This window comes from Amphiura filiformis, chromosome 18 (genome assembly GCF_039555335.1).
Source record: "Amphiura filiformis chromosome 18, Afil_fr2py, whole genome shotgun sequence".
Classification (NCBI taxonomy): Eukaryota; Metazoa; Echinodermata; class Ophiuroidea; order Amphilepidida; family Amphiuridae; genus Amphiura; species Amphiura filiformis.
In genome coordinates, this window is record NC_092645.1 from 59,122,418 (window position 1) to 59,150,394 (window position 27,977).

At 36.3% G+C, this 27,977-nt stretch overlaps 2 protein-coding genes across 2 annotated transcripts; one reads left to right on the top strand and one right to left on the bottom strand.

The window, feature by feature from the left end:
- Positions 1-3,235: 3,235 nt before the first annotated feature.
- LOC140138871 (glutathione S-transferase omega-1-like) lies at positions 3,236-8,182 on the bottom strand. Its single transcript, XM_072160650.1, has 6 exons — positions 8,108-8,182; positions 6,556-6,621; positions 5,592-5,697; positions 4,681-4,906; positions 3,623-3,764; positions 3,236-3,501 (listed from the first exon to the last, which is right to left on the bottom strand). Exons 2-6 carry the CDS (start codon positions 6,593-6,595, stop codon positions 3,278-3,280), a joined length of 738 nt encoding a protein of 245 aa, XP_072016751.1. The 5' UTR covers positions 6,596-6,621; positions 8,108-8,182; the 3' UTR covers positions 3,236-3,277.
- A 1,435-nt stretch (positions 8,183-9,617) lies between these two features.
- On the top strand, positions 9,618-27,945 carry LOC140138872 (protein EOLA1-like). Its single transcript, XM_072160651.1, has 5 exons — positions 9,618-9,749; positions 13,026-13,173; positions 14,230-14,313; positions 25,683-25,892; positions 27,211-27,945. Exons 2-5 carry the CDS (start codon positions 13,062-13,064, stop codon positions 27,423-27,425), a joined length of 621 nt encoding a protein of 206 aa, XP_072016752.1. The 5' UTR covers positions 9,618-9,749; positions 13,026-13,061; the 3' UTR covers positions 27,426-27,945.
- The last annotated feature ends 32 nt before the right edge of the window (positions 27,946-27,977 follow it).

Consider the following 27,977-nt stretch of genomic DNA (forward strand, 5'->3'; position numbering starts at 1 on the left):
GAACGAAACCATCACGAACATCTAAGCCGCCGAATCGCGTTCTTAGTTCTCGCACGTGTATTACGCGAATGCATTATCGCGCGATCATTGAGGAGCAACAAGCGTGCCGCCGTTGCGGCGCGTGCCCTGACTAATATCACTATCAACTATTGTGAGATATTATACACCAGAAAACCAATCAAATTACGTGAATTCTTTACAAGACGCACCCATTGAATAAGAATTAAAATTTGTGCACATGTTTCCAGGTTTTGGATTTCACATTACCCTTTTTCAAAAACCCGAAAAGAAACACATCACATACCCCTGAAGGTTGTTTCTATTTTCTTCTGAGACAAACCTTTTGTTGTCTTAATTGCAGCTTTATTCAGATGTCATATTTTATATTATGTTTCAATATTGTGATTTACTTACCAAGTCTGGTATACGAAATAAAACAATTTTGCACAAAGTAACCATGAAAAGATTTGTCTTGTGGGTGTTTATTTCCATTAATTGGGTAGACTTCTCCGTAGTCCACTTGCCAATTGTGCACTACTCTGGCTATTACATTTAACTTAAAACTCTAATTTAATTAATGAGTGCACAATTGATAGATTTTTACAACTGATCTTTTCAGTCACCGTACGCCCTCTGTTTGTTAGCTTCCCAAGTGGACTACTGACTTTGCCTTGAGAGTTAGGCCAATTTCTGGCCTAACTAAAATTGGTGATGATGTAATGCATCTTTAAAAATGAATCTGGCTTGTGATTGGTCGCCCAGATCTCGTTATTGTTTAAATCCTCCCGACGCGTACTGGTACCATTATAACTGTACATGGTACACAACTATCTAGGGAATGCGGCGCTTTTGTGCTGCTGGATGAACGTATGCATCTAGCGCGTATTGTACCACCATGCTTAGTCTTGTGGTTAGATTTTATTGATAAACAAGTATGATTGACAGTGTGTGAGTCCTGGGGTAAAGTTCTGCTTAAAAGTGAAAGTCCATAGTCGGTTTTTCGGATAATAAACTGGCAGATTCTAAAATTAGAATTGTTCAGTATTGAAGTGTCATTATAATTATGCCATTATGATATGTTGCATTCAATAATATAAGCCTACGTAGGGCCTATACTTTACTTTTACTGTCACAAATATAATTATATAGCCTAAACTTTTTCATAACCATTTTATACTAGTAGGCCTATTTTGATGTAGGCCTACTAAATATCAGTATAATTTCGAGTTCAACTGAATGCGTTCATCATGATTAATAACATTTTTATTTATCAAAAATCGACTATGGCATAGTCTATTAATTGGGCTGTTTTCACATTTAATCTTTTTTTTTTAAAGCAAATATTACTTAATCACTTCAGCCAAATTTGTTCAATCATGAGATCGACAGTAGATGCTGCTTTGTTATTAATGAAGTATGGAATATGGAATATCGTCAGATGTGACGGTGGCATCAAGACAAGGCATGACAAAAACCAATCAACAATATTATTAATGCATTGTTACTCAATTTTCTAAATCTCTAGAATTTTTATTTCTTTTCTGATAAAATATATAGGCTTACTTATACACAAAACACAATGATTCAAAAATACCCTAATTTACATCTAATAAACATCTCAAAATAAGTAATTACCTCCCTTTAAATAATGACCATTATTCAAAAACTGGCTATTGTATTACAAATCCGTAAAATGCGTTGGAAGCAGAATTTATTTCTGCGCATTTTGACACCTCATTTGATACGATAGCCCAGAAATTTAATGTAGTGAGGTCCAGATTTGAAAGTTGCACTTACAACAATACAAAAACACTCAAATATCATTACACAGATTTCCTTCCATGGCAAGTTTTCTGTGTCACGGAAAAACGGACAAATTCACGGAATTTAAGGGAAAAAAACGGAAATTCGTGGAAAACGTGTTTTTCTTTGAGAAAATAAAAATGAAGAAAAAATAATGAGAACGTGAGGTGAAAATAATGAAAATGAAGTCCGTCTTCAAAGATATCAGGCTTAAATCAACTAAAAAGATAATGCAACTTCTTTTTACCCCAATTTTTAGCGGAATTTAGTATTTAAAACCACGCACGAAAAATCACGGAATTCAGCGTTTTAAATCACGGAGAACTTGCCACTCTACTGCAACTTTCAAATCTTGGGTTACATTGATTTAAATGTACGCTGTGAAGTCAATTGCTACAAATGAGGTGTCAAAATGTGCAGAAATAAATTTTGCTTCAAACACATTTTACAGATTTGCAATAATACAATAGCCCGTTTTTTAATAATGGACATTTATGTAAAGGGATAATTACTTTTTTTGAGATGTTTAGAAGAGACGGTTGGCAGGATTAATTTCCGTACGTAGACGTGATACGTAAACGGGTAACGTCATCATAATGCCAATGCTATTTTTGACGTAATGAAATCTGGGAAACTTTTGAAGGCTCACAATCACAGCGTGTGCTAAAGAATACATGCGATCAAAAGATGACGCAATCTTGATGTCGAGCGTATTATATCGTATCCACAAAACTAATCCTGTCAATATGTTGCGTTCACATCAGCTGCATACGTGTAATTTTCGTAGTCGCCAAAATTCCACTCTCCTTTTGACGTGCACCCAAAATTCAAGTCGATTTGGGAGAATCGTACGATTCAGATTTCAAAATATATTTACGTGGTGCAGATGTAGTAAGAAGTGTCTGAGTCTAAAGTTGCGTAATGTTTTAATATTTGAATACGTTATTGTGTCATATCTTGACATTTTAAAAGCAAAAACTAAACAATTAGTTTCCCAAAACCTGAGTAATGATATTGTCTTCCTCCTCTCCTTTTTCTCTTCCCAAAAAATCTTAATTTACAATCTTAGAATTACAGCTGGTAGCAGTGGCGTAGATTTCTTTTTGACATTGGGGGGGATGAAGTTGGAAAAAAATCTTGAAGTATAGTCAATCCAGCACCCTTTGGCAACAGAATTAGTTTATAATATAAATGCGCGCGAAGCGCGCAAAAATTTTTGCTATTTTGAAGCTAAACTGATGAAATATGGTGTAAAAGTAGATTAAGTGGGCGCGAAGCGCGCGAAAATTTGCACTTTGGGGCTAAAAATGGGCAAATATAGCTAAATATGAGGTTAATTTGGTCAGAAACTCATTATCAGGCGTCAACATTGGGGGGGATGATTGTATGGACCATCCCCCCTGGCAAAATATTGGGGGGGATAAATCCATCCCCCCCGGGATCTACGCCTATGGCTGCTAGGAGCTAACAGTGTCTAGAAATCGTATATCCTTTTGCCCTCCGCGTAACTCTTTGCGAATCCAAGATAGTGATCCTTTTTCACAAGGTTATCTTTCACAATGTTTTGTTGGAGCATTTCATCCACATACGCCTTCAGTACAGGGATGCTATCAACCACTGCCTTCATTCTGTCTACGAAGATGGTCTTTTCAACCCACGGCCAGCAGAGATAATCCACCATGCCTGGTTTATCATTACCTTCAAAAACAAATCAATCAATCACTTAATTAAAATAATTTTAAAACGGACGGGACTACTAACGATTAAATAGGGACATACGTAACATACAAATGTGCGAAAGTTTTAAATAGTGCAATACCTGCATAAAATTTTGTTCCCCGGGTTTCCAGTTCATTTGCATATTCGGTCATGTTTTTGGTGAATTCTTCGACATACTGCGACACCACGTCCTCGTTCTCGTGTCCACGTAGAAGTAACACTTTATAGAATGAAGGAATCACCTGTGAAATAAAACGATCATCATCGTCATTATCATCATCGACATCGTCGTCATTATCGTCATTGTTGTCATCATCATAATTTATCGTCGTCATCATCTTCATCATTATCATCGTCATCACCTAGTACATGTCGGAATCTATACGTTGATTTTCTTATTTGGGTGTATCATAAAAGTCAAATTGAGAAAAAAATTCTGGGTATGACTTATTGTACTAGTCATCACCATCGCTATAAGATCATGATCTTCACCAACACAATCATCTTTTTAATGAATGAACTATTCTTTAGTATATGTCTTGGTTGAAAGATACAGAAGTAGCTTATCTCCTCTCTAGACTCGATAAAGGTCATCAATGAGAGATGTCATCAATGAACATTATAAACAAAAGGGGACCAAGGATGAAACCTTGTGGGACACCATCATTGATCCACTTCAGACTGGACGACTTGCCATTTAGTATAACATTCATCAAGGCAGCGGTGCGAATTTTATGAAGCTGAGAGTCGCAGCATTTCGTTGCATCGCGCACTAACTTGGTCAGAATTTTGGGAAACATTTTATTTTTCTATTATTTTATCAAAAAATTGAGATATTGACACAACGTCCCCTAATAAAATTTTGAAAATTGAGAAATCCGACGATCTTGTTCACAGACATTTAATCTTAATGACGATAAGGTTTGCGGTTTTGGGTTTTATTCGCAGTAAATGAAGGTTTATAGGCTTACACTGTTTATGTAAAGTTATAGTTATTTTAAGATGTTTGGTTCAAAATCAGTACCTAAATCTGGCACTAGGAGTGCCAGATTTAGGTATATAATTTGGATAATTTAATTATATTTGTATAATTTATACGGTTAGTCTCCGTTTAATGGGTTTCTTAAAAAACAGCTGATTCTGTATGTAATAAATTACCTTATTATTAAACATGGAAACCACCAGTTGATCCTTTGCCTTAGAATATGGGTCCTTGGGATAGAGAGGCACATCAGGATACCACTCTTCCAGGAGATTACAAATGACTTCAGACTCCCATACCACCTGTCCGTTCCTGTCAATCGTCGGCACGCATCCTTGTTTAGGGTTACGCTTGGTAAAAAACTCGGGCTTTTGGTCCAGATTGCAATTGATGGTGTCAAACCTGATGACAGGATAAAAATGATTGATTAATTGATTGATCGGTCGATTTCCATCAAATACAAAATGTTTTACAGAAAACGTTTAAATATCGGGTTATTTAACCATACCATAGGGTATAGAACGTTTTCATTCAAAACATTTTTGCAAACTTGCTACAAAACATTCTATTAGTATTATAATGTTTACCATTGTTTACGTGTTGACTTACTTGACTGTTGACAAAACGTTTTGCGCAATTTGCCATAAATTATTTTACAATGTTCATTTTGTACAGGCTCAAACGTTTTAAAAAAACATTTCCGTGTCCTTATTGCCCGATATTTAAATGTTAATATGATATTGATTGCTCAATTTACAACTGATTGTATGAATGATGGATGAATGGATTGAACCATTGACGAATTGATTGACTTACGGACAGATTGATTAACGGATTCAGTAGTGTATTGGTTAATTGATTGATAGGTTGAAGAATTGAATGATTGAGGAATTTATTGATTGACGGATATAGATTGGTTAATCGCTCACTCAATCTTGAAGTTTAGTGGTTTGTCGAATTGATTGATTGATTCATCAATGGATTGATTGACGAATTGATTAATTTATGGGTTGAATGATTGGTCGATTGATTGATCGGTTGCTTGATTGATTGATTGATTCTAGATTGAAATGTGACGACTACTTACTGGACACCCTTTGCTAGCATTGTAAGTTGTACACGTTGCGCGAAGGGGCAATAACCCATACCGAATAGTAGGATTGACTTATCTCGGACAGGCGGCAGTTCATCTCCTAAAATAAAATGGATATAAAAGAGCAATTAAGGTTATTAATTATTTTAAACTGTTGTGATTTGGTAGTTCACAGCATCTTACGAATGGTAGTGAGCTTTGGCAAAAACTGCATTGTTCAATTCATAGCGAGAGTGTAGAAGAATTAAAATATCACAGATATACTTTTATAGGTGCTGCGGTTCTTGAGTTACATTGTGAAGAGGGCTGAAACAACAACACTTTTGTAAAACGTACATAACTAATTAACAACAATAAATTAAGCAAGTTTGCAGAGTATTATGATTGTAGAATGAACTTTTGCAAAACATCAAGGTGTTAATTTTCAATAATATATTGACCCAGATAATGAAAATCGATTTTTAGGTTTGCTTTGACCAACATTACCTCGGCTACCCTTAATTGCTTCGTTTGTTATTATTTGTTTGCTGGTCGTTCTCTTTGATTTCTTTTTAAAGAAAAAAAACTTTAGAGATGTCACTAGGACCTACATACCTTTAACAATGTTTAAGACTAATAAAATGGTGTCATGAATATGAACGTGACCATAGATATTTATTAGTTTATTAATCCCCTATTGGGGGCTACAAATTATGAACTATCGAATATTAAAGACCAGCTAGAACAAAGAATCACTGGAAATCCACTATTTTAGATACAAAATTAGTCATTTTAGGCTTTTGTCCCCCACCCCGGCGGGCCTCCCAATTCCGCCATGTGTGCCGCCATTGCAAATTTGGGTTATTCAATGAAAATTAAATATATAAAATACAGTTAGGCCTATTAAAGTTGATATATGGCTGGTCTAAAAAATTTAAACTTTTGAAAATAACAATAAACTTTTTACCTTATGTCTTACCTGTTACAAGATGTTTACTGCTAGGCGCGTTACTAGGCATATTGTAGACTGTCACTGATTTGTAGTCTAAATTAAAGAAAAAAACAAAAAAAAGTTCAACTTCATAATAGCTTCAATATTCTGAATTCTCGCAAATAAGAGTCCGATGAGCCCGCCGATGAAGCTCGATGAGTCGTTCATTTTATGCTCGGTTTCCAAAAATGGAAGTCCGATTATTTAAAGGGCCTAAAAATGGGTTGCTGCTTATACATGGTAAAAGCCTTAAGCCTCTCCTATAACGTTGCAAGCTAATCGCAGTTTTGTTACCCGTCATGCCCGTTAATATTTCACAGTCAAAAAACTAAACGAACTATGGATTCTGAATTTCACTCTATTCACAAACTTTTCACAGCAATCAAAGCCATTGGGCCAGGGGTTATTAGACCTATGCAATCATGCAAAAATAGCAATGACCTGACAAACTTAAGATAATTCAATGGGTAGCAAATTCAAACCTTTTACCTGCTTTTAAATCGCCTGGAAATGCCTAGTTCCAGTAACTGTAACTCAGTATCTTCATTATTACGACGTTATTGGATGCAACGTCCAAATGAAATATGATTAGGGTTCGAACTTCCTAGTTTAGTTACTAGAACCATGCTAGAACTAGGTGGATATTTAAGGGGGTACTACACCCCTGTGGTAAATTTGTGACTATTTTTGCATTTTTCTCAAAAAATAATAACACACTGGTAACAAAAGTTATGTAAATTATTGGAAGGGATCCAATTACTACACTGAAATTTCAGTAACTCAAGACAAGCGGTTCAGCATATATGATAGGAAATGAGGTACATCCTACCGGTACCTTATTTCTTATCATAAATAACGAACCGCTTGTCTTGGGTCACTGAAATTCCAGTGTAGTAATTCGATTCCTTGCCCCTATAATACACATAACTTTTGTTACCAGTGTGTTATTAGTTTTTGAGAAAAATGCAAAAATAGACACAAATTTATCGAGGGGTGTAGTAGGCCTACCCCCTTAAGAAAAACATCATCATGGCGAATATGTTTGTTTACCGGATATGCAATTTTACACTAGTAGGCCTATTATAGGTCCATTGCGGGGGGATAGGGGAAGAGGAGGCCGCCTCCATCTGTACTATGAGGCGGGGAGGGGGATGCGAGTGGGGGGAGTAGCCGGCTCCATCGGTACTGGACACAAACATGTAATTCTTCTTAGCCCGGAAAATACCTTGATTTTGGGCCTATAATACTAGCGCCTCATAGTACAGATGGAGCCGGTCTCCTCCCCCCAATTACATCGCTAGCTTTAAAAGGTGCCCATGAGGCTACCCATCAGGTAGGCTGCCCTGGCACTATCTAAGTATCTATACGCGCTGCGAACTGTATGAATACTAAGTGTTATCTATCCAAAAGTCTTCCTATTCATCTAGTTTATTTTAATAACTTACAGATTTACCTTCTTAGGAAGAAGAGAAATAAATGGTGCATATTAATTATTATATTTAAGTCTAGGTTGATCGTTGATTTACTTTACTTTACTCACCTCAGAAGCTGCTAAAATATAATGTGCGATTTATTTTTCAGATTGGAGCCCAGGTAGATATATGACGTGTACGGTTCCAAGAGCCGAGGTTAACAGAGCGACACAATGTCCTTTACAAATCATGCAAATTATGTTTTATAACCCTGTTTGGTTATGTAAGAACCTGGCATCAATCCATTTCAGTCAAAAATTATAATAAAAATTATCATCGATTCTTAATACCTGATTATGCATTAGTGCTTTTTAAATCAATTCAGATTGAAATCTACACAGACTGAATAAAAATATGGTGTACATCGTTTCCACAGATTATTATATCCCCATGAAGACCATTATTTGTACAAAATTGTAGACAAAGCATTTATTTTGGAGCGGTTTTTGAAAAAGTGGACCTTTCCCAAAATAATTTAACCTTTTTTACCAATTTATAAAGAACGTGACCTAATTTTTTTTTTCGATACGCTCGTATGGGTATAAACTTGGATTTTTTAAACCGAACACCTGTTTTTTGGTTGTTTTTTTCATCTGTAGGGTTAGCCTTTGGCGATTCGGAAATATCTTTGTAATGTATAAACTTGGGGGTTCAAACCCGGGTTCAAACCTCAGTTGTAACCAAAATTTAAATTTCGAATAGAGTTCAGTGTATTTTCTTTTTAATTATTGTTGGTTTGTTTTGTTTTTATACTTTATTTTATGATTTATTAAAAACAGACCTCATGATGATATTAGCTGATATTTGCTACTAGAAATGTGCCTAAATAATGCTTTTGATGTCACCGCTAACAGTTGAAATCTACTAACTCGGTTCACTTTGTTTGCTGCCATACAAGTTAACAAGTAGTTAAAGAAGTCAGAGCCCAAGAAAGCTAAATACTAGTATGCTCTCTGCTGACAAAATAACAAGTATATAGTAGTGGAACCACATTGCAAAATTTGTAGCAATTAATTTTTTTTTTTTAAATAACATTTTAGCATTTCCAAAATTTAATACTTTGTATTGTATAATATATCTGAGCTCGTTTAGACCGTATAAAATAAATTAATGTTTTGGTTGATTGGTTCTCGTCCAGAGGATTTTCATGAATTGATGAGGAGGGAGGTTTTTTGTTTTTATTTTGTTTTGTTTTGTTTTTCCAATGTAAAATTAGCATTGTTAGCAGTTTTCAGTCTTTTTTTTTCCAACAGTGCTCGAGGAAAGGAGGAAGCCCCGGGGGAGGAGGCCCCTTTTTCCTTTTTTAATGCCGAGATTCGGAGGGATAAACCCTCTAAATGTAGGCCTACCATAAAAAGTCTTGGAAGTGGTCAATGTTCTCTAATAAACTTATATAAAGTTTTAAAAGTAGTCTATTCCAAAGTCTAAAAAATTTGACACCTAAAAAAATCTGATAAATCACAGATATTGAGGAGGGAGGGGACGCCGGGAGGGGACGAGAACAAAAACATTAATTCATCGGCCTAAAAAGTTGGTGTTCCGGGGTGGCCTTGTTGTCGCCTCGCCTCCATATGCGCCCGCCCCTGCATGCGCCACAGCTCGCAGCGGTGTTATTTGGGTGACGGGCTGAGTTTAGGTATGAAAACAGTGCAGTGGGATTGTGAGTTGTTTTCGTCGAAGATTAATCTTTATAAAGACTGATTTTCAAAGGTGAGATAACATTTTTCGACGTATTTGAGTATTCTTGTGATTTGTATTATTATGATGGATGCAGTAATACTTTGTTTTACCCTTGTGTCTCATGATTAAATGGGGTTTCATTCAGGATTATATTTTGCACATCACTAATGCACTACGGTACCGGGGTATACATGCTATTGGATTCGGCAGGTTCGTTTTGCATACCTGCATACTGCATATTTCTAGAGTTTCTTAGTGGCGAGGTATAAGCATCAATTGTTGCAAGATTGGGCATATATCGTAAACAAAATATAAACACATATGATATAAACACTTTTGTTTGACCGCAGACATCTTAGAATTTGCAAGAGATGCTATTCGCCACTTGCACGGTTCCGCCATTATGCACTATGTGCGGGGGAGAGCCTCGAACTGGCAGCATACATGAATGGGAATTGAACCAATCATATAACATTCTGTGTAAGGTTACGTAATTCTTCCTTTCATGTATGCTGCCAGTTCGAGGCTCTCCCATATAGTGCATAATTTAATGGCGGAACCGTGCAAGTGGCGAATAGATTAGATTGGATGACTGTGCAATGCTCGAGCTCTGTGTTATGAGTATGAATTAATTTTCTAGGTGTCTGCATCTCAATTTGGAAAAACATTCAGTCTTAAATGATTCAGTCAGCATCACCTTAACATAAACTATTTCATTTAGCACATGGCTGTTCTGTTCTTGCCTTCTGGACAAATATTCTCCAAAACAAAATACACATTGTTTATGTCAATTATGAGTGTAGATTTGTGACATCATATCCCATAATGCCTATCTTTGGCTGGTCTATGCTTATACCCCGGTACTACAGTAAGGTGGAATGTCCCACTGAATGATGGGACATAATATGAAATCCAGATTTTTGAGCTATGACCTGACACCATAAAGACATCTAAAAAAACATGCCAATATTGGAAATAGTTTGAGTTCAAAACAGTGTTCGAAATAACCACTTATCCTCTTGTCCAAAAATCACTGGGGACAACCAAATTGAGCTATGTACTTATCCCCTGGACAACCACTATATTTTACCTCCAAAAATATGACACACTTTGGGGACAATCAAATTGTTTTGAGGACAAGCAGAATTTATGCTTTAGTTGTCCTCGGGACAACCTCTATATTTTCCTTATTTCGGACACTGGTTCAAAATATATAACCTGAACCCTAACATTTGGTGAAGCGGCATTGGGGGGAGGGGTATAATTTAAACTTAGTATCATAGGCCTAGGGGGACACGGGGACGAGGTATGGTAATTTTATACATGGATGAGTGTTCATGAACTGATGAGGTAGGGTTTTTTTCCTTTAATGTAAAATTTGCATTGTTAGTAGTTTCAATCTTTTCCTAATCTTTAGGAAAGTCCTTCAGTAGGAATGTCCCTTTTCTTTTCTCTTCTAAAACATTATTAGGGTTAAACCCCTTAGAAAAGACTTGGAAGTGATTCTTGTTACTTTAATATTAATAAACTTAGTTAGGTCTATGTATGAAGTTTTCCTATAAAAGCATTCCAAAATATTTGAAAAATCTAATCTGACAAATCTCAGAAATTGAGGAGGGAGGGTACGAGAACCAAAACATTGATTTTTTTGGCCCAAAATGGTGCCATGCAATTCATAAAAGTAAACATTTGATAAAGGTGAGGCTGCCTCTTTTTGTTATTCAATTCTAATGGGGCTCATCAGTAAAGTTACTTCCTGTTTTATAAATGATACAATACATTGCTTGTTTGCAATGATACAATTTAATACAAAAACGAAATGGTAGATAAACCATACACATGTGGTTAGAGGAAAGTTTGGATAAAGATTAATGATCATCCCTTGGGGAGGTCCAGTGAAACTGTTAAGGTGACAGTGCATCTACTACATATCTTGGGTTCTTTTTTCCCATTTTATATTATTGAAATTAAAACATAACACTCATTAACCTATCAAAATGAAAAATATCATGAAATTAAACTGAAGTGCAAAACACCCATCCACCTCTCTCCATACACGCCACCACCTCAAAGTTCGCACCAACATCACCAAAACATGCTCTCCAAATAATGTAGCTTTAATATACTCGCCACTAAGAAACTCTAAAAATATGCAGTATGCAGGTATGCAAAACGAACCTGCCGCTATTGGATTGCAATAAATGGCTAGCTGTGTACAATCAGGATTCAGTGGGCCTATCATGACTATTTTAAATAAATTAAATTAAATTATTAAATTATTATAACGGGATCAAGGGAACTTGGTACCCACTTACTACCATGACGACAGTCATGCAGTGGACTGAGTAACACTTTAATGACCATTCGCCAGTGGCAGTGCAAAAAAGGTCTTTGCAAGATTCTGTAAAATATTACAGGTACTTCGCCATACCAACACGCAACAGAAGGAGCAGGGCTGGATTGAAAATAAAATAAAAATTTAATAAATGGGGTCTCAACATGAATGGAGTGCTATAAAATCCCCCCCCCCCCGACATACTAAAAAATCTTTGCAACTCCTTTCGACATCCCAAAAATGCCAGCGACCAGAAAATTGTGCATTATATTTGAATATTTCCTTACCGTACTGTTTTTACACCTTAATAGGACATAATATTGAAACTGATGCTCAAATATCTGTGCCAACAATTGCTTGACCCCTTCCCTTTTTTGGCTAACCAACAAATCTTCCTCCCCCTTCTGGCCTGCCAACAAATCTTTGCCTCCCTTTTGACCTGCCTAAAACCTTTTCACCCCCCCCAATAATTCACCATGGCCCAGGGCCCAAGAATAAGATCATTAATGGGCCAGATTTATGTGGGAAAATGTTATGAAAAAAAAACACTGGTAGGGGTAGAGTATGAGAAATAGCCTACAGGGGTGGGAGGCAGATGCAGACATAACCAGAGGCCCCATGGCTAACTTCAGTGGGGTAGTATGATGGGGCAAAGGGGGCAAGGTGACTTTCAAGGATGCAAAGTTTAACAAATATGATCTAAAAGGCCTAAATATATAAAATATTATAGTGGCCATAAAAACTCCACTATGCCACTGCCTAAATTAAATTATAGCCTGGCCTAGGGCTCTGAGATCAGGCCCTGACATGTATTGATTATTACAATGTTATGATGATTTTTTTTTTTAAAGTTGGAGCTGTGAATAATTAGTTATGGATAATTACGGTATATATAGTTATAATAATTGCAATGCCACTATTGTCACCATTTGCTAAAATATTCAAGATATATTTTCCTTTCATTGTTTCAGTATAATCAGCATGCAAGTTCAATACATATACGGAAAATGGCTGTAAGACTCACCAAAAACAATCTGTGTAAATCCAGAAATAAGCCATATGAGGTCAGAGGTCACAATGATGCACGCAACAAAGAAACCAGTAACAAGTTGACAAAAGGTAATTTGTGGTACTTAAACGATGAAATTAAAAACAAATGAAAAAGAATGCAAGTTGTAAAATTATTAAAACAATAATAAAATGTAAAGTAACTTGACCCCATGTAAAATTGAGGTTTTAGACTCAAAAAGATATATAATACTTATGACCATGATGACTTGTAAATTTATTATTTTCATTTTCTTAACAATTCAGTTAATTGAGCATATATTTATTTATGAATATTATCAATCATCCAGGTAGATCAAATAGTTGACTAAATTATAATTCTATTCAACTGGAATTACTATTTATTGATGGCTACGGTATCAGGAAGATCTCTCGACGACTATCGTGTGACTTCCCATCTACCATCGTGACGTCACAGGTCAAGAATACAGAGCCAATTCAAGACCAGTCGGCCTGATGATGCGTCATGGATATGACGTGATACCGTAGCCATCAATAAATAGTAAGTCTAGTTGAATAGAATTATAATTTAAACAATTAATCAATTGAGCATAGGCCCTACCGTTTGAGCCCAAAATAGTAAAGAAACTAAGTTAAGTTTCTGTTAGCTAAGCCAAGATGTTATACTGATTTTACATTGTATGTTGTTGCCATGATCTCTATTATTTTTATCTAAAAAGCGAAATTGCAATTGTATGCAATTGTATAATTTAGTGTAGAGTCAGGGAGCATGTCAATTGATAATAATAATATCTGAAAAAAGGATTTTGGAATGCATTATAAGGTACAGTTTAGAACAACAACTACATGTTTAGTCCATAGTAGTGTATATTACTGTAGTATGTTCTTCTTTTTTCCATTTTAGCAAATGAAATTGAACAAGAAATTGTAGGATTGACATGAGTGTAAAATGTATGTTCTTTGTGAAATCTTATCAAGGGATAGTGTAAGAAGGCCCCCATCTGCAATAGCTGCCAGGTGTCATATTTATATGTAAAAGTTGCCAAATGTATAGGGCAGCTATTGCAGATAGGACCTTCTTGCACTAACTCCCTGTTACTTCAGAAATAATAATATTTTAAATCATTTTGTTGTGTTTTTATTCAGATGAGGAGGAATGTGTCAAACAAGATACTGGTTCAGATGATAGAGTTTCCTATCCATGTATATCAGCTAGACAACCATATGCAGGTAAGATTTCACTGGTTCATATTATGATACAGTGTCCTATCCATGTATATCAGCTAGACAACCATATGATACAGTGTCCTATCCATGTATATCAGCTAGACAACCATATGCAGGTAAGATTTCACTGGTTCAGATGATACAGTGTCCTATCCATGTATATCAGCTAGACAACCATATACAGGTAAGATTTCACTGGTTCATATGATACAGTGTCCTATCCATGTATATCAGCTAGACAACCATATACAGGTAAGATTTCACTGGTTCATATGATACAGTTTCCTATCCATGTATATCAGCTAGACAACCATATGCAGGTAAGATTTCACTGGTTCAGATGATACAGTGTCCTATCCATGTATATCAGCTAGACAACCATATACAGGTAAGATTTCACTGGTTCATATGATACAGTGTCCTATCCATGTATATCAGCTAGACAACCATATGCAGGTAAGATTTCACTGGTTCATATGATACAGTGTCCTATCCATGTATATCAGCTAGACAACCATATGCAGGTAAGATTTCACTGGTTCATATGATACAGTGTCCTATCCATGTATATCAGCTAGACAACCATATGCAGGTAAGATTTCACTGGTTCATATGATACAGTGTCCTATCCATGTATATCAGCTAGACAACCATATGCAGGTAAGATTTCACTGGTTCAGATGATACAGTGTCCTATCCATGTATATCAGCTAGACAACCATATGCAGGTAAGATTTCACTGGTTCATATGATACAGTGTCCTATCCATGTATATCAGCTAGACAACCATATACAGGTAAGATTTCACTGGTTCATATGATACAGTGTCCTATCCATGTATATCAGCTAGACAACCATATGCAGGTAAGATTTCACTGGTTCAGATGATACAGTGTCCTATCCATGTATATCAGCTAGACAACCATATGCAGGTAAGATTTCACTGGTTCATATGATACAGTGTCCTATCCATGTATATCAGCTAGACAACCATATACAGGTAAGATTTCACTGGTTCAGATGATAGAGTTTCCTACCCATGTACATCAGCTAGACAACCATATGCAGGTAAGATTTCACTGGTTCATATGATACAGTGTCCTATCCATGTATATCAGCTAGACATCCATATACAGGTAAGATTTCACTGGTTCAGATGATACAGTGTCCTATCCATGTATATCAGCTAAACAACCATATGCAGGTAAGATTTCACTGGTTCAGATGATACAGTGTCCTATCCATGTATATCAGCTAGACAACCATATGCAGGTAAGATTTCACTGGTTCATATGATACAGTGTCCTATCCATGTATATCAGCTAGACAACCATATACAGGTAAGATTTCACTGGTTCATATGATACAGTGTCCTATCCATGTATATCAGCTAGACAACCATATACAGGTAAGATTTCACTGGTTCATATGATACAGTGTCCTATCCATGTATATCAGCTAGACAACCATATACAGGTAAGATTTCACTGGTTCAGATGATACAGTGTCCTATCCATGTATATCAGCTAGACAACCATATGCAGGTAAGATTTCACTGGTTCAGATGATACAGTGTCCTATCCATGTATATCAGCTAGACAACCATATGCAGGTAAGATTTCACTGGTTCAGATGATACAGTGTCCTATCCATGTATATCAGCTAGACAACCATATGCAGGTAAGATTTCACTGGTTCAGATGATACAGTGTCCTATCCATGTATATCAGCTAGACAACCATATGCAGGTAAGATTTCACTGGTTCATATGATACAGTGTCCTATTCATGTATATCAGCTAGACAACCATATGCAGGTAAGATTTCACTGGTTCATATGATACAGTGTCCTATCCATGTATATCAGCTAGACAACCATATGCAGGTAAGATTTCACTGGTTCATATGATACAGTGTCCTATCCATGTATATCAGCTAGACAACCATATGCAGGTAAGATTTCACTGGTTCAGATGATAGAGTTTCCTATCCATGTATATCAGCTAGACAACCATATACAGGTAAGATTTCACTGGTTCATATGATACAGTGTCCTATCCATGTATATCAGCTAGACAACCATATACAGGTAAGATTTCACTGGTTCAGATGATAGAGTTTCCTATCCATGTATATCAGCTAGACAACCATATGATACAGTGTCCTATCCATGTATATCAGCTAGACAACCATATGCAGGTAAGATTTCACTGGTTCAGATGATACAGTGTCCTATCCATGTATATCAGCTAGACAACCATATACAGGTAAGATTTCACTGGTTCATATGATACAGTGTCCTATCCATGTATATCAGCTAGACAACCATATACAGGTAAGATTTCACTGGTTCATATGATACAGTTTCCTATCCATGTATATCAGCTAGACAACCATATGCAGGTAAGATTTCACTGGTTCAGATGATACAGTGTCCTATCCATGTATATCAGCTAGACAACCATATACAGGTAAGATTTCACTGGTTCATATGATACAGTGTCCTATCCATGTATATCAGCTAGACAACCATATGCAGGTAAGATTTCACTGGTTCATATGATACAGTGTCCTATCCATGTATATCAGCTAGACAACCATATGCAGGTAAGATTTCACTGGTTCATATGATACAGTGTCCTATCCATGTATATCAGCTAGACAACCATATGCAGGTAAGATTTCACTGGTTCAGATGATACAGTGTCCTATCCATGTATATCAGCTAGACAACCATATACAGGTAAGATTTCACTGGTTCATATGATACAGTGTCCTATCCATGTATATCAGCTAGACAACCATATACAGGTAAGATTTCACTGGTTCAGATGATACAGTGTCCTATCCATGTATATCAGCTAGACAACCATATGCAGGTAAGATTTCACTGGTTCAGATGATACAGTGTCCTATCCATGTATATCAGCTAGACAACCATATGCAGGTAAGATTTCACTGGTTCATATGATACAGTGTCCTATCCATGTATATCAGCTAGACAACCATATGCAGGTAAGATTTCACTGGTTCAGATGATACAGTGTCCTATCCATGTATATCAGCTAGACAACCATATGCAGGTAAGATTTCACTGGTTCATATGATACAGTGTCCTATCCATGTATATCAGCTAGACAACCATATACAGGTAAGATTTCACTGGTTCATATGATACAGTGTCCTATCCATGTATATCAGCTAGACAACCATATGCAGGTAAGATTTCACTGGTTCAGATGATACAGTGTCCTATCCATGTATATCAGCTAGACAACCATATGCAGGTAAGATTTCACTGGTTCATATGATACAGTGTCCTATCCATGTATATCAGCTAGACAACCATATACAGGTAAGATTTCACTGGTTCAGATGATAGAGTTTCCTACCCATGTACATCAGCTAGACAACCATATGCAGGTAAGATTTCACTGGTTCATATGATACAGTGTCCTATCCATGTATATCAGCTAGACAACCATATACAGGTAAGATTTCACTGGTTCAGATGATACAGTGTCCTATCCATGTATATCAGCTAAACAACCATATGCAGGTAAGATTTCACTGGTTCAGATGATACAGTGTCCTATCCATGTATATCAGCTAGACAACCATATGCAGGTAAGATTTCACTGGTTCATATGATACAGTGTCCTATCCATGTATATCAGCTAGACAACCATATACAGGTAAGATTTCACTGGTTCATATGATACAGTGTCCTATCCATGTATATCAGCTAGACAACCATATACAGGTAAGATTTCACTGGTTCATATGATACAGTGTCCTATCCATGTATATCAGGTAGACAACCATATACAGGTAAGATTTCACTGGTTCAGATGATACAGTGTCCTATCCATGTATATCAGCTAGACAACCATATGCAGGTAAGATTTCACTGGTTCAGATGATACAGTGTCCTATCCATGTATATCAGCTAGACAACCATATGCAGGTAAGATTTCACTGGTTCAGATGATACAGTGTCCTATCCATGTATATCAGCTAGACAACCATATGCAGGTAAGATTTCACTGGTTCAGATGATACAGTGTCCTATCCATGTATATCAGCTAGACAACCATATGCAGGTAAGATTTCACTGGTTCATATGATACAGTGTCCTATTCATGTATATCAGCTAGACAACCATATGCAGGTAAGATTTCACTGGTTCATATGATACAGTGTCCTATCCATGTATATCAGCTAGACAACCATATGCAGGTAAGATTTCACTGGTTCAGATGATAGAGTTTCCTATCCATGTATATCAGCTAGACAACCATATACAGGTAAGATTTCACTGGTTCAGATGATAGAGTTTCCTATCCATGTATATCAGCTAGACAACCATATGCAGGTAAGATTTCACTGGTTCAGATGATAGAGTTTCCTATCCATGTATATCAGCTAGACAACCATATACAGGTAAGATTTCACTGGTTCATATGATACAGTTTCCTATCCATGTATATCAGCTAGACAACCATATACAGGTAAGATTTCACTGGTTCATATGATACAGTGTCCTATCCATGTATATCAGCTAGACAACCATATGCAGGTAAGATTTCACTGGTTCATATGATACAGTGTCCTATCCATGTATATCAGCTAGACAACCATATACAGGTAAGATTTCACTGGTTCAGATGATAGAGTTTCCTATCCATGTATATCAGCTAGACAACCATATGCAGGTAAGATTTCACTGGTTCAGATGATACAGTGTCCTATCCATGTATATCAGCTAGACAACCATATACAGGTAAGATTTCACTGGTTCAGATGATAGAGTTTCCTATCCATGTATATCAGCTAGACAACCATATGCAGGTAAGATTTCACTGGTTCATATGATACAGTGTCCTATCCATGTATATCAGCTAGACAACCATATGCAGGTAAGATTTCACTGGTTCAGATGATACAGTGTCCTATCCATGTGGCTCAAAATATGCTAAGGTGTCATATTATAGCCATATATTTTGACATCTTTTTTTTAAAATAATAATTATAGAAATGGAATATTTGCTAGTTTAGTGGCAAGTTTAGGTAGTAAAGACATAGCATACACAATTTAAGTAAAATCCTTTCACTCTAAATAATAAAAATAATAAAAATAGCTGTAAAAATGCCTATTTTTACACTTTTATTTGTAACATGCCAAGAGACGCCTTTTTTTCAACAGCTTTTAATTTTTTTATGGATCCTTATAGAAATTCATGTGACCTGTTTCCCAAAATGGTGCAGTAAACCAATCAAAAAAAAACAGAAAGAGGCATTATGAATTATAAGTTAACAGATCAAAAAAGGATTTAAAAGTTTGCCTTCATGTATGTTACTATTGTCTGTCAAACTTTTGATTGATTTTGAAGTCCCTCAGTTTTTATAAACAAAGACTTGAAGCATAAACTAAAGGGTAAATCTATTGTAAATAACTTCATTTCTCCATATTATAATCAATTTGTAAGTGGCTGCCATCTTTTTTGAACATATAACAATTTTAAAATTTTTCTTGAAATGTCTGTCAAATAGTAACATACGCAAGACGGTGCTGTAATTCCTGCTAAACTAATGTGATACAGCTAATTATGCTACATGACATAGCATTTAGCTCCACCTAGCTTTGTGGCACTATCACTTTGTGAGGAGAAGCTTTTTGATGACACAATCCATTGTTAAGTGTTGTCTGTCAAACATTTGTACGCAAGTTTGTATGTGTCTGTCAAAAGTAACATACGCAATACATTTTAAAAAAATTAAAAATCACTTGATGTTCACATTATGATGATAGTTTAGAGTTTGTAAAACTGTTTTAAAACATGTGATTTATAAACTGCATATGATCTTTATTCAATTTCCCATCTTGAACTACTGTTTTTGCCAAATTATTATTCTGTATGTTACATTTGACAGACATCTTGCTTATGTTATGGCTTGACAGACACACATATTTTATTTATAACAATTTATCCTCCTTATTGTATAAATATTTGGACACATTTTTTCCCACAATCAGTTGCTGTAGGTCCTACACCTAAATAACCACAAAATACCTTATGTAATACTTTATAAATTTTTATTTGATTGCAGAAAATCATCAAAATTGTGTCTGTCAAATATAACATACGCAAGGGCTAGAAAATTAAATTTGTGAAGTAAATGGTCTATAACTTATCTTTCTTTTAGTGTATTATGAGCGATATATGTGCATACTATAATTTAAACCTGGTTGGAGACCAAAAGAAAAGAGCTGGAAAAATAATTGTGTGTTACACTTTTATGACACCTTAGCTTATTTTGAGCCATGTATATCAGCTAGACAACCATATGCAGGTAAGATTTCACTGGTTCAGATGATACAGTGTCCTATCCATGTATATCAGCTAGACAACCATATACAGGTAAGATTTCACTGGTTCAGATGATACAGTGTCCTATCCATGTATATCAGCTAGACAACCATATACAGGTAAGATTTCACTGGTTCAGATGATACAGTGTCCTATCCATGTATATCAGCTAGACAACCATATGCAGGTAAGATTTCACTGGTTCAGATGATAGAGTTTCCTATCCATGTATATCAGCTAGACAACCATATACAGGTAAGATTTCACTGGTTCATATGATACAGTGTCCTATCCATGTATATCAGCTAGACAACCATATGCAGGTAAGATTTCACTGGTTCATATGATACAGTGTCCTATCCATGTATATCAGCTAGACAACCATATACAGGTAAGATTTCACTGGTTCAGATGATACAGTGTCCTATCCATGTATATCAGCTAGACAACCATATGCAGGTAAGATTTCACTGGTTCATATGATACAGTGTCCTATCCATGTATATCAGCTAGACAACCATATGCAGGTAAGACTTCACTGGTTCATATGATACAGTGTCCTATCCATGTATATCAGCTAGACAACCATATACAGGTAAGATTTCACTGGTTCAGATGATACAGTGTCCTATCCATGTATATCAGCTAGACAACCATATGCAGGTAAGATTTCACTGGTTCATATGATACAGTGTCATATCCATGTATATCAGCTAGACAACCACATGCAGGTAAGATTTCACTGGTTCAGATGATACAGTTTCCTATCCATGTATATCAGCTAGACAACCATATACAGGTAAGATTTCACTGGTTCATGTGATACAGTGTCCTATCCATGTATATCAGCTAGACAACCATATGCAGGTAAGATTTCACTGGTTCAGATGATACAGTGTCCTATCCATGTATATCAGCTAGACAACCATATGCAGGTAAGATTTCACTGGTTCAGATGATAGAGTGTCCTATCCATGTATATCAGCTAGACAACCATATACAGGTAAGATTTCACTGGTTCATATGATACAGTGTCCTATCCATGTATATCAGCTAGACAACCATATACAGGTAAGATTTCACTGGTTCAGATGATACAGTGTCCTATCCATGTATATCAGCTAGACAACCATATGCAGGTAAGATTTCACTGGTTCAGATGATAGAGTGTCCTATCCATGTATATCAGCTAGACAACCATATACAGGTAAGATTTCACTGGTTCATATGATACAGTGTCCTATCCATGTATATCAGCTAGACAACCATATGCAGGTAAGATTTCACTGGTTCAGATGATACAGTGTCCTATCCATGTATATCAGCTAGACAACCATATACAGGTAAGATTTCACTGGTTCAGATGATACAGTGTCCTATCCATGTATATCAGCTAGACAACCATATACAGGTAAGATTTCACTGGTTCAGATGATACAGTTTCCTATCCATGTATATCAGCTAGACAACCATATGCAGGTAAGATTTCACTGGTTCAGATGATACAGTGTCCTATCCATGTATATCAGCTAGACAACCATATGCAGGTAAGATTTCACTGGTTCATATGATACAGTGTCCTATCCATGTATATCAGCTAGACAACCATATGCAGGTAAGATTTCACTGGTTCATATGATACAGTGTCCTATCCATGTATATCAGCTAGACAACCATATGCAGGTAAGATTTCACTGGTTCAGATGATAGAGTTTCCTATCCATGTATATCAGCTAGACAACCATATACAGGTAAGATTTCACTGGTTCATATGATACAGTGTCCTATCCATGTATATCAGCTAGACAACCATATACAGGTAAGATTTCACTGGTTCAGATGATACAGTGTCCTATCCATGTATATCAGCTAGACAACCATATACAGGTAAGATTTCACTGGTTCATATGATACAGTGTCCTATCCATGTATATCAGCTAGACAACCATATACAGGTAAGATTTCACTGGTTCATATGATACAGTGTCCTATCCATGTATATCAGCTAGACAACCATATACAGGTAAGATTTCACTGGTTCAGATGATACAGTGTCCTATCCATGTATATCAGCTAGACAACCATATGCAGGTAAGATTTCACTGGTTCATATGATACAGTGTCCTATCCATGTATATCAGCTAGACAACCATATACAGGTAAGATTTCACTGGTTCATATGATACAGTGTCCTATCCATGTATATCAGCTAGACAACCATATACAGGTAAGATTTCACTGGTTCAGATGATACAGTGTCCTATCCATGTATATCAGCTAGACAACCATATACAGGTAAAATTTCACTGGTTCAGATGATAGAGTTTCCTATCCATGTATATCAGCTAGACAACCATATGCAGGTAAGATTTCACTGGTTCATATGATACAGTGTCCTATCCATGTATATCAGCTAGACAACCATATGCAGGTAAGATTTCACTGGTTCAGATGATACAGTGTCCTATCCATGTATATCAGCTAGACAACCATATACAGGTAAGATTTCACTGGTTCATATGATACAGTGTCCTATCCATGTATATCAGCTAGACAACCATATACAGGTAAGATTTCACTGGTTCAGATGATACAGTGTCCTATCCATGTATATCAGCTAGACAACCATATACAGGTAAGATTTCACTGGTTCAGATGATACAGTGTCCTATCCATGTATATCAGCTAGACAACCATATGCAGGTAAGATTTCACTGGTTCATATGATACAGTGTCCTATCCATGTATATCAGCTAGACAACCATATGCAGGTAAGATTTCACTGGTTCATATGATACAGTGTCCTATCCATGTATATCAGCTAGACAACCATATGCCGGTAAGATTTCACTGGTTCATATGATACAGTGTCCTATCCATGTATATCAGCTAGACAACCATATACAGGTAAGATTTCACTGGTTCAGATGATACAGTTTCCTATCCATGTATATCAGCTAGACAACCATATGCAGGTAAGATTTCACTGGTTCAGATGATACAGTGTCCTATCCATGTATATCAGCTAGACAACCATATGCAGGTAAGATTTCACTGGTTCATATGATACAGTGTCCTATCCATGTATATCAGCTAGACAACCATATGCAGGTAAGATTTCACTGGTTCAGATGATACAGTGTCCTATCCATGTATATCAGCTAAACAACCATATGCAGGTAAGATTTCACTGGTTCATATGATACAGTGTCCTATCCATGTATATCAGCTAGACAACCATATACAGGTAAGATTTCACTGGTTCATATGATACAGTGTCCTATCCATGTATATCAGCTAGACAACCATATACAGGTAAGATTTCACTGGTTCATATGATACAGTGTCCTATCCATGTATATCAGCTAGACAACCATATGCAGGTAAGATTTCACTGGTTCATATGATACAGTGTCCTATCCATGTATATCAGCTAGACAACCATATGCAGGTAAGATTTCACTGGTTCATATGATACAGTGTCCTATTCATGTATATCAGCTAGACAACCATATGCAGGTAAGATTTCACTGGTTCATATGATACAGTGTCCTATCCATGTATATCAGCTAGACAACCATATGCAGGTAAGATTTCACTGGTTCAGATGATACAGTGTCCTATCCATGTATATCAGCTAGACAACCATATACAGGTAAGATTTCACTGGTTCATATGATACAGTGTCCTATCCATGTATATCAGCTAGACAACCATATACAGGTAAGATTTCCTATCCATGTATATCAGCTAGACAACCATATGATACAGTGTCTTATACATGTATATCAGCTAGACAACCATATGCCGGTAAGTCCTATCCATGTATATCAGCTAGACAACCATATGATACAGTGTCTTATACATGTATATCAGCTAGACAACCATATGCCGGTAAGTCCTATCCATGTATATCAGCTAGACAACCATATGATACAGTGTCTTATACATGTATATCAGCTTGACAACCATATGATACAGTGTCTTATACATGTATATCAGCTAGACAACCATATGCCGGTAAGTCCTATCCATGTATATCAGCTTGACAACCATATGATACAGTGTCCTATCCATGTATATCAGCTAGACAACCATATGATACAGTGTCCTATCCATGTATATCAGCTTGACAACCATATGATACAGTGTCCTATCCATGTATATCAGCTTGACAACCATATGATACAGTGTCCTATCCATGTATATCAGCTAGACAACCATATGATACAGTGTCCTATCCATGTATATCAGCTTGACAACCATATGATACAGTGTCCTATCCATGTATATCAGCTTGCCAACCATATGATACAGTGTCCTATCCATGTATATCAGCTTGACAACCATATGATACAGTGTCCTATCCATGTATATCAGCTAGACAACCATATGATACAGTGTCCTATCCATGTATATCAGCTTGACAACCATATGATACAGTGTCCTATCCATGTATATCAGCTTGACAACCATATGATACAGTGTCCTATCCATGTATATCAGCTTGACAACCATATGATACAGTGTCCTATCCATGTATATCAGCTTGACAACCATATGATACAGTGTCCTATCCATGTATATCAGCTAGACAACCATATGATACAGTGTCATATCCATGTATATCAGCTAGACAACCATATGCCGGTAAGATTTCACAAGCACACATTTGTGGGAGAGGTATCAATTTCACCCAACATAACAGACTGCATGGACCAAACTTAGAGTCCCCATTCCAGGTTCTTTCAAATGACTATTTATGTTGAAATGCAAACAAAACTTTTTTGATTTTAACCTCTTGGAAAGGGCACTGAATCGATGTAGGAGGTGCTGACCCTGTTTTCCAGTCACACGATCATATTGTTCTAGATATAATAAATAGTTATGCCTATTTATTTTGTCTGTTCCTGTTTGTCATTTCTGCCCCACCTAGCAACATCACTAATAAGTATTAATATGTCTATGATAACTTACAAAATCAAATCTATTTACAATACAGGTCTTATGCTGAATGGATTCAAAACAATCGAAACAAGATGGACACCAATGTTGAAGGAATTGTCTAATCAAACGGTAGCAATCCACATTGCACAGAGAACATGGGAGGGAGATGAATGGAGAGATGGGTTATGTCAAAGAGGACTCAGTCATATGCAGATTGATTGTATAGTGACAGAGGCTGAGAATTGTGCACGTGGTAGTATTGCTGGTAAGCAGTTATTAAATATTCTAACAGTCATGATGCGTTCTAAGTCTCATTATAAGTCTCAAATCCATCCTGACACTTCCATAGGATTTATATGTTTTCGTTACGATGGATTTGAACGTATAATAGGTTTCTAAAGACTCCCAGACTCATTGCCTGTTTACATAGATTGGACCAGTTGCTATGATGCACAACTTGACTTCCATCCCAGCAAACACAAAATGTTTTGCAGAAATGTCAGGTTACGTAAAGGGTATCAAATGTTTTAATAATACTCACAAATATTTTTGAAAACTTTTTAACATAATCTTTTGAAGTGATGACAAAATATTTTGTGAAAATGTTTACCAAAAAATATTTTAAAATAGTATTTTGACAACATTTTTAAATTATTTGATTTTTTGATCTGCACAAATCCCAGTTTTAATGGATATAAGTTTATATAGCAGGGTATGCCATCTTAATCACAGATGCTTTCCAGGCTTACTGCATCTCCCGCAGGAACTGGTGGTCTTGTTCCTATGATGTGATGTTTTCTTGATCAAGATGGTATACCCCTATCAAAAGCTAAGAAACTATTTTACAAACAATCCTACAAATGCAATTCTTTGTAGTTGTGTGTTTCATAGAAAAAGTTTTCATGAACTTTATGACTTGATATTGAAATGTTTTGACAAAAACCCAAGTATGTGTATGTTTATGGGAGTGGGTGGGTGTGTCTTTGCTGGGTAGATTTCAACTTATATTTGATCAGTATATGAAACATTTGTATGAAAGTTTTATGTAAGTGCCTGTAGGTGAAATTATTTACATTGCTCAAACTTACAACTGGACAGCCAAGCAAGTAACATGAGCAATATAACTTGGCCAGTGCATTTACAACTCTGCATTGCCAATATACAGGACAGTGCAAAATCCTAGCCCTGGTAGACATTAGTCTTAGAATTTAGTACAATTTTATCTCACCATATCCTTATTGTACCTTTCTCAAATCTGGCATTGTCTGTGACATGTGGTAAAAATGAGACTTTCATTTGTCTTTAAAACTAAATATGGGAATAGCCCATTAGTCTAAAGGGTCATTAGTCCTGAAAAGGGTTAAAGTTAGGGATTAGGGCATTTGAGGTTAGGATTGGGGTTAGCATTAGGAATATGGTTAGGCTAGGGGTAGGGGTAGATTTAGGATTAGGGTCAGGGTTATGCTTAGGGGTTGTATTTAGGGTTAGGATTAGGACGAAGTTGTTGGTTTTTTAGACTAATGATCCTTCAGACTATTGACCTGTGACCCTAAATACTACTAATTGTGTATGTTTCATTTCAGGACTTATAGATGTTGGTGAAACCTGGCAATGTTCAGCAGATGACTCATCAGATGATGGAAACAAAGCAACTGAGTGGGAGAAAGATGCTCTACTTAAGCCACTGGAAGAAAAATATCTGACTCGATTAACTAATCCTAGATGGTTGAAAAAACCTATCAAGTCAAGGGGACAGAAAGGGGTGTGGACAGTGACAATACCTGCTAAAAATATATAGGGCTGGTTTATCAAAGCAAGGCTAGAGGCAAGGCTACTTTGACCGTGGGCTTAAGACCAAATAGTCTTACAAGCTGTAGATTCTAGCGAAGAAGAAATAATAGGTTATACAGTGTAGCACCTATTATTTTTCTTTGCTTTTCATTTTAACTAATTAACATGATCAAGGTGAATTTTCTGATTACCGGGTACACGGTAGTGATCAGAGCGCATAGAAGAGGCCAAGTCTCTAGCCCCTTGTACACACTAAATGACTAATGGGTCAACCATCTTGTTGTTATGGTTGTTGATCAGCTATGTTAATAAGCCAACCAGTGTGATTATTTATCATTTCTGTGTTCATGCTCATATACACTCGATGCACGGAACATAACTGTCAACAATTAGGAAATTTAATTTAATCAAACATGTTAAACAAATACTCAAAATTATGTACAATTAACCTTTTATGTAAAGACTTGATAAGTTCATCTGTGATGTCAAATTTGGGCCAAAATGCTCATTTTTGGCCCAAAATCTAAAAAAAAACGTTTTTTGGCCCACTTCTTTTTTT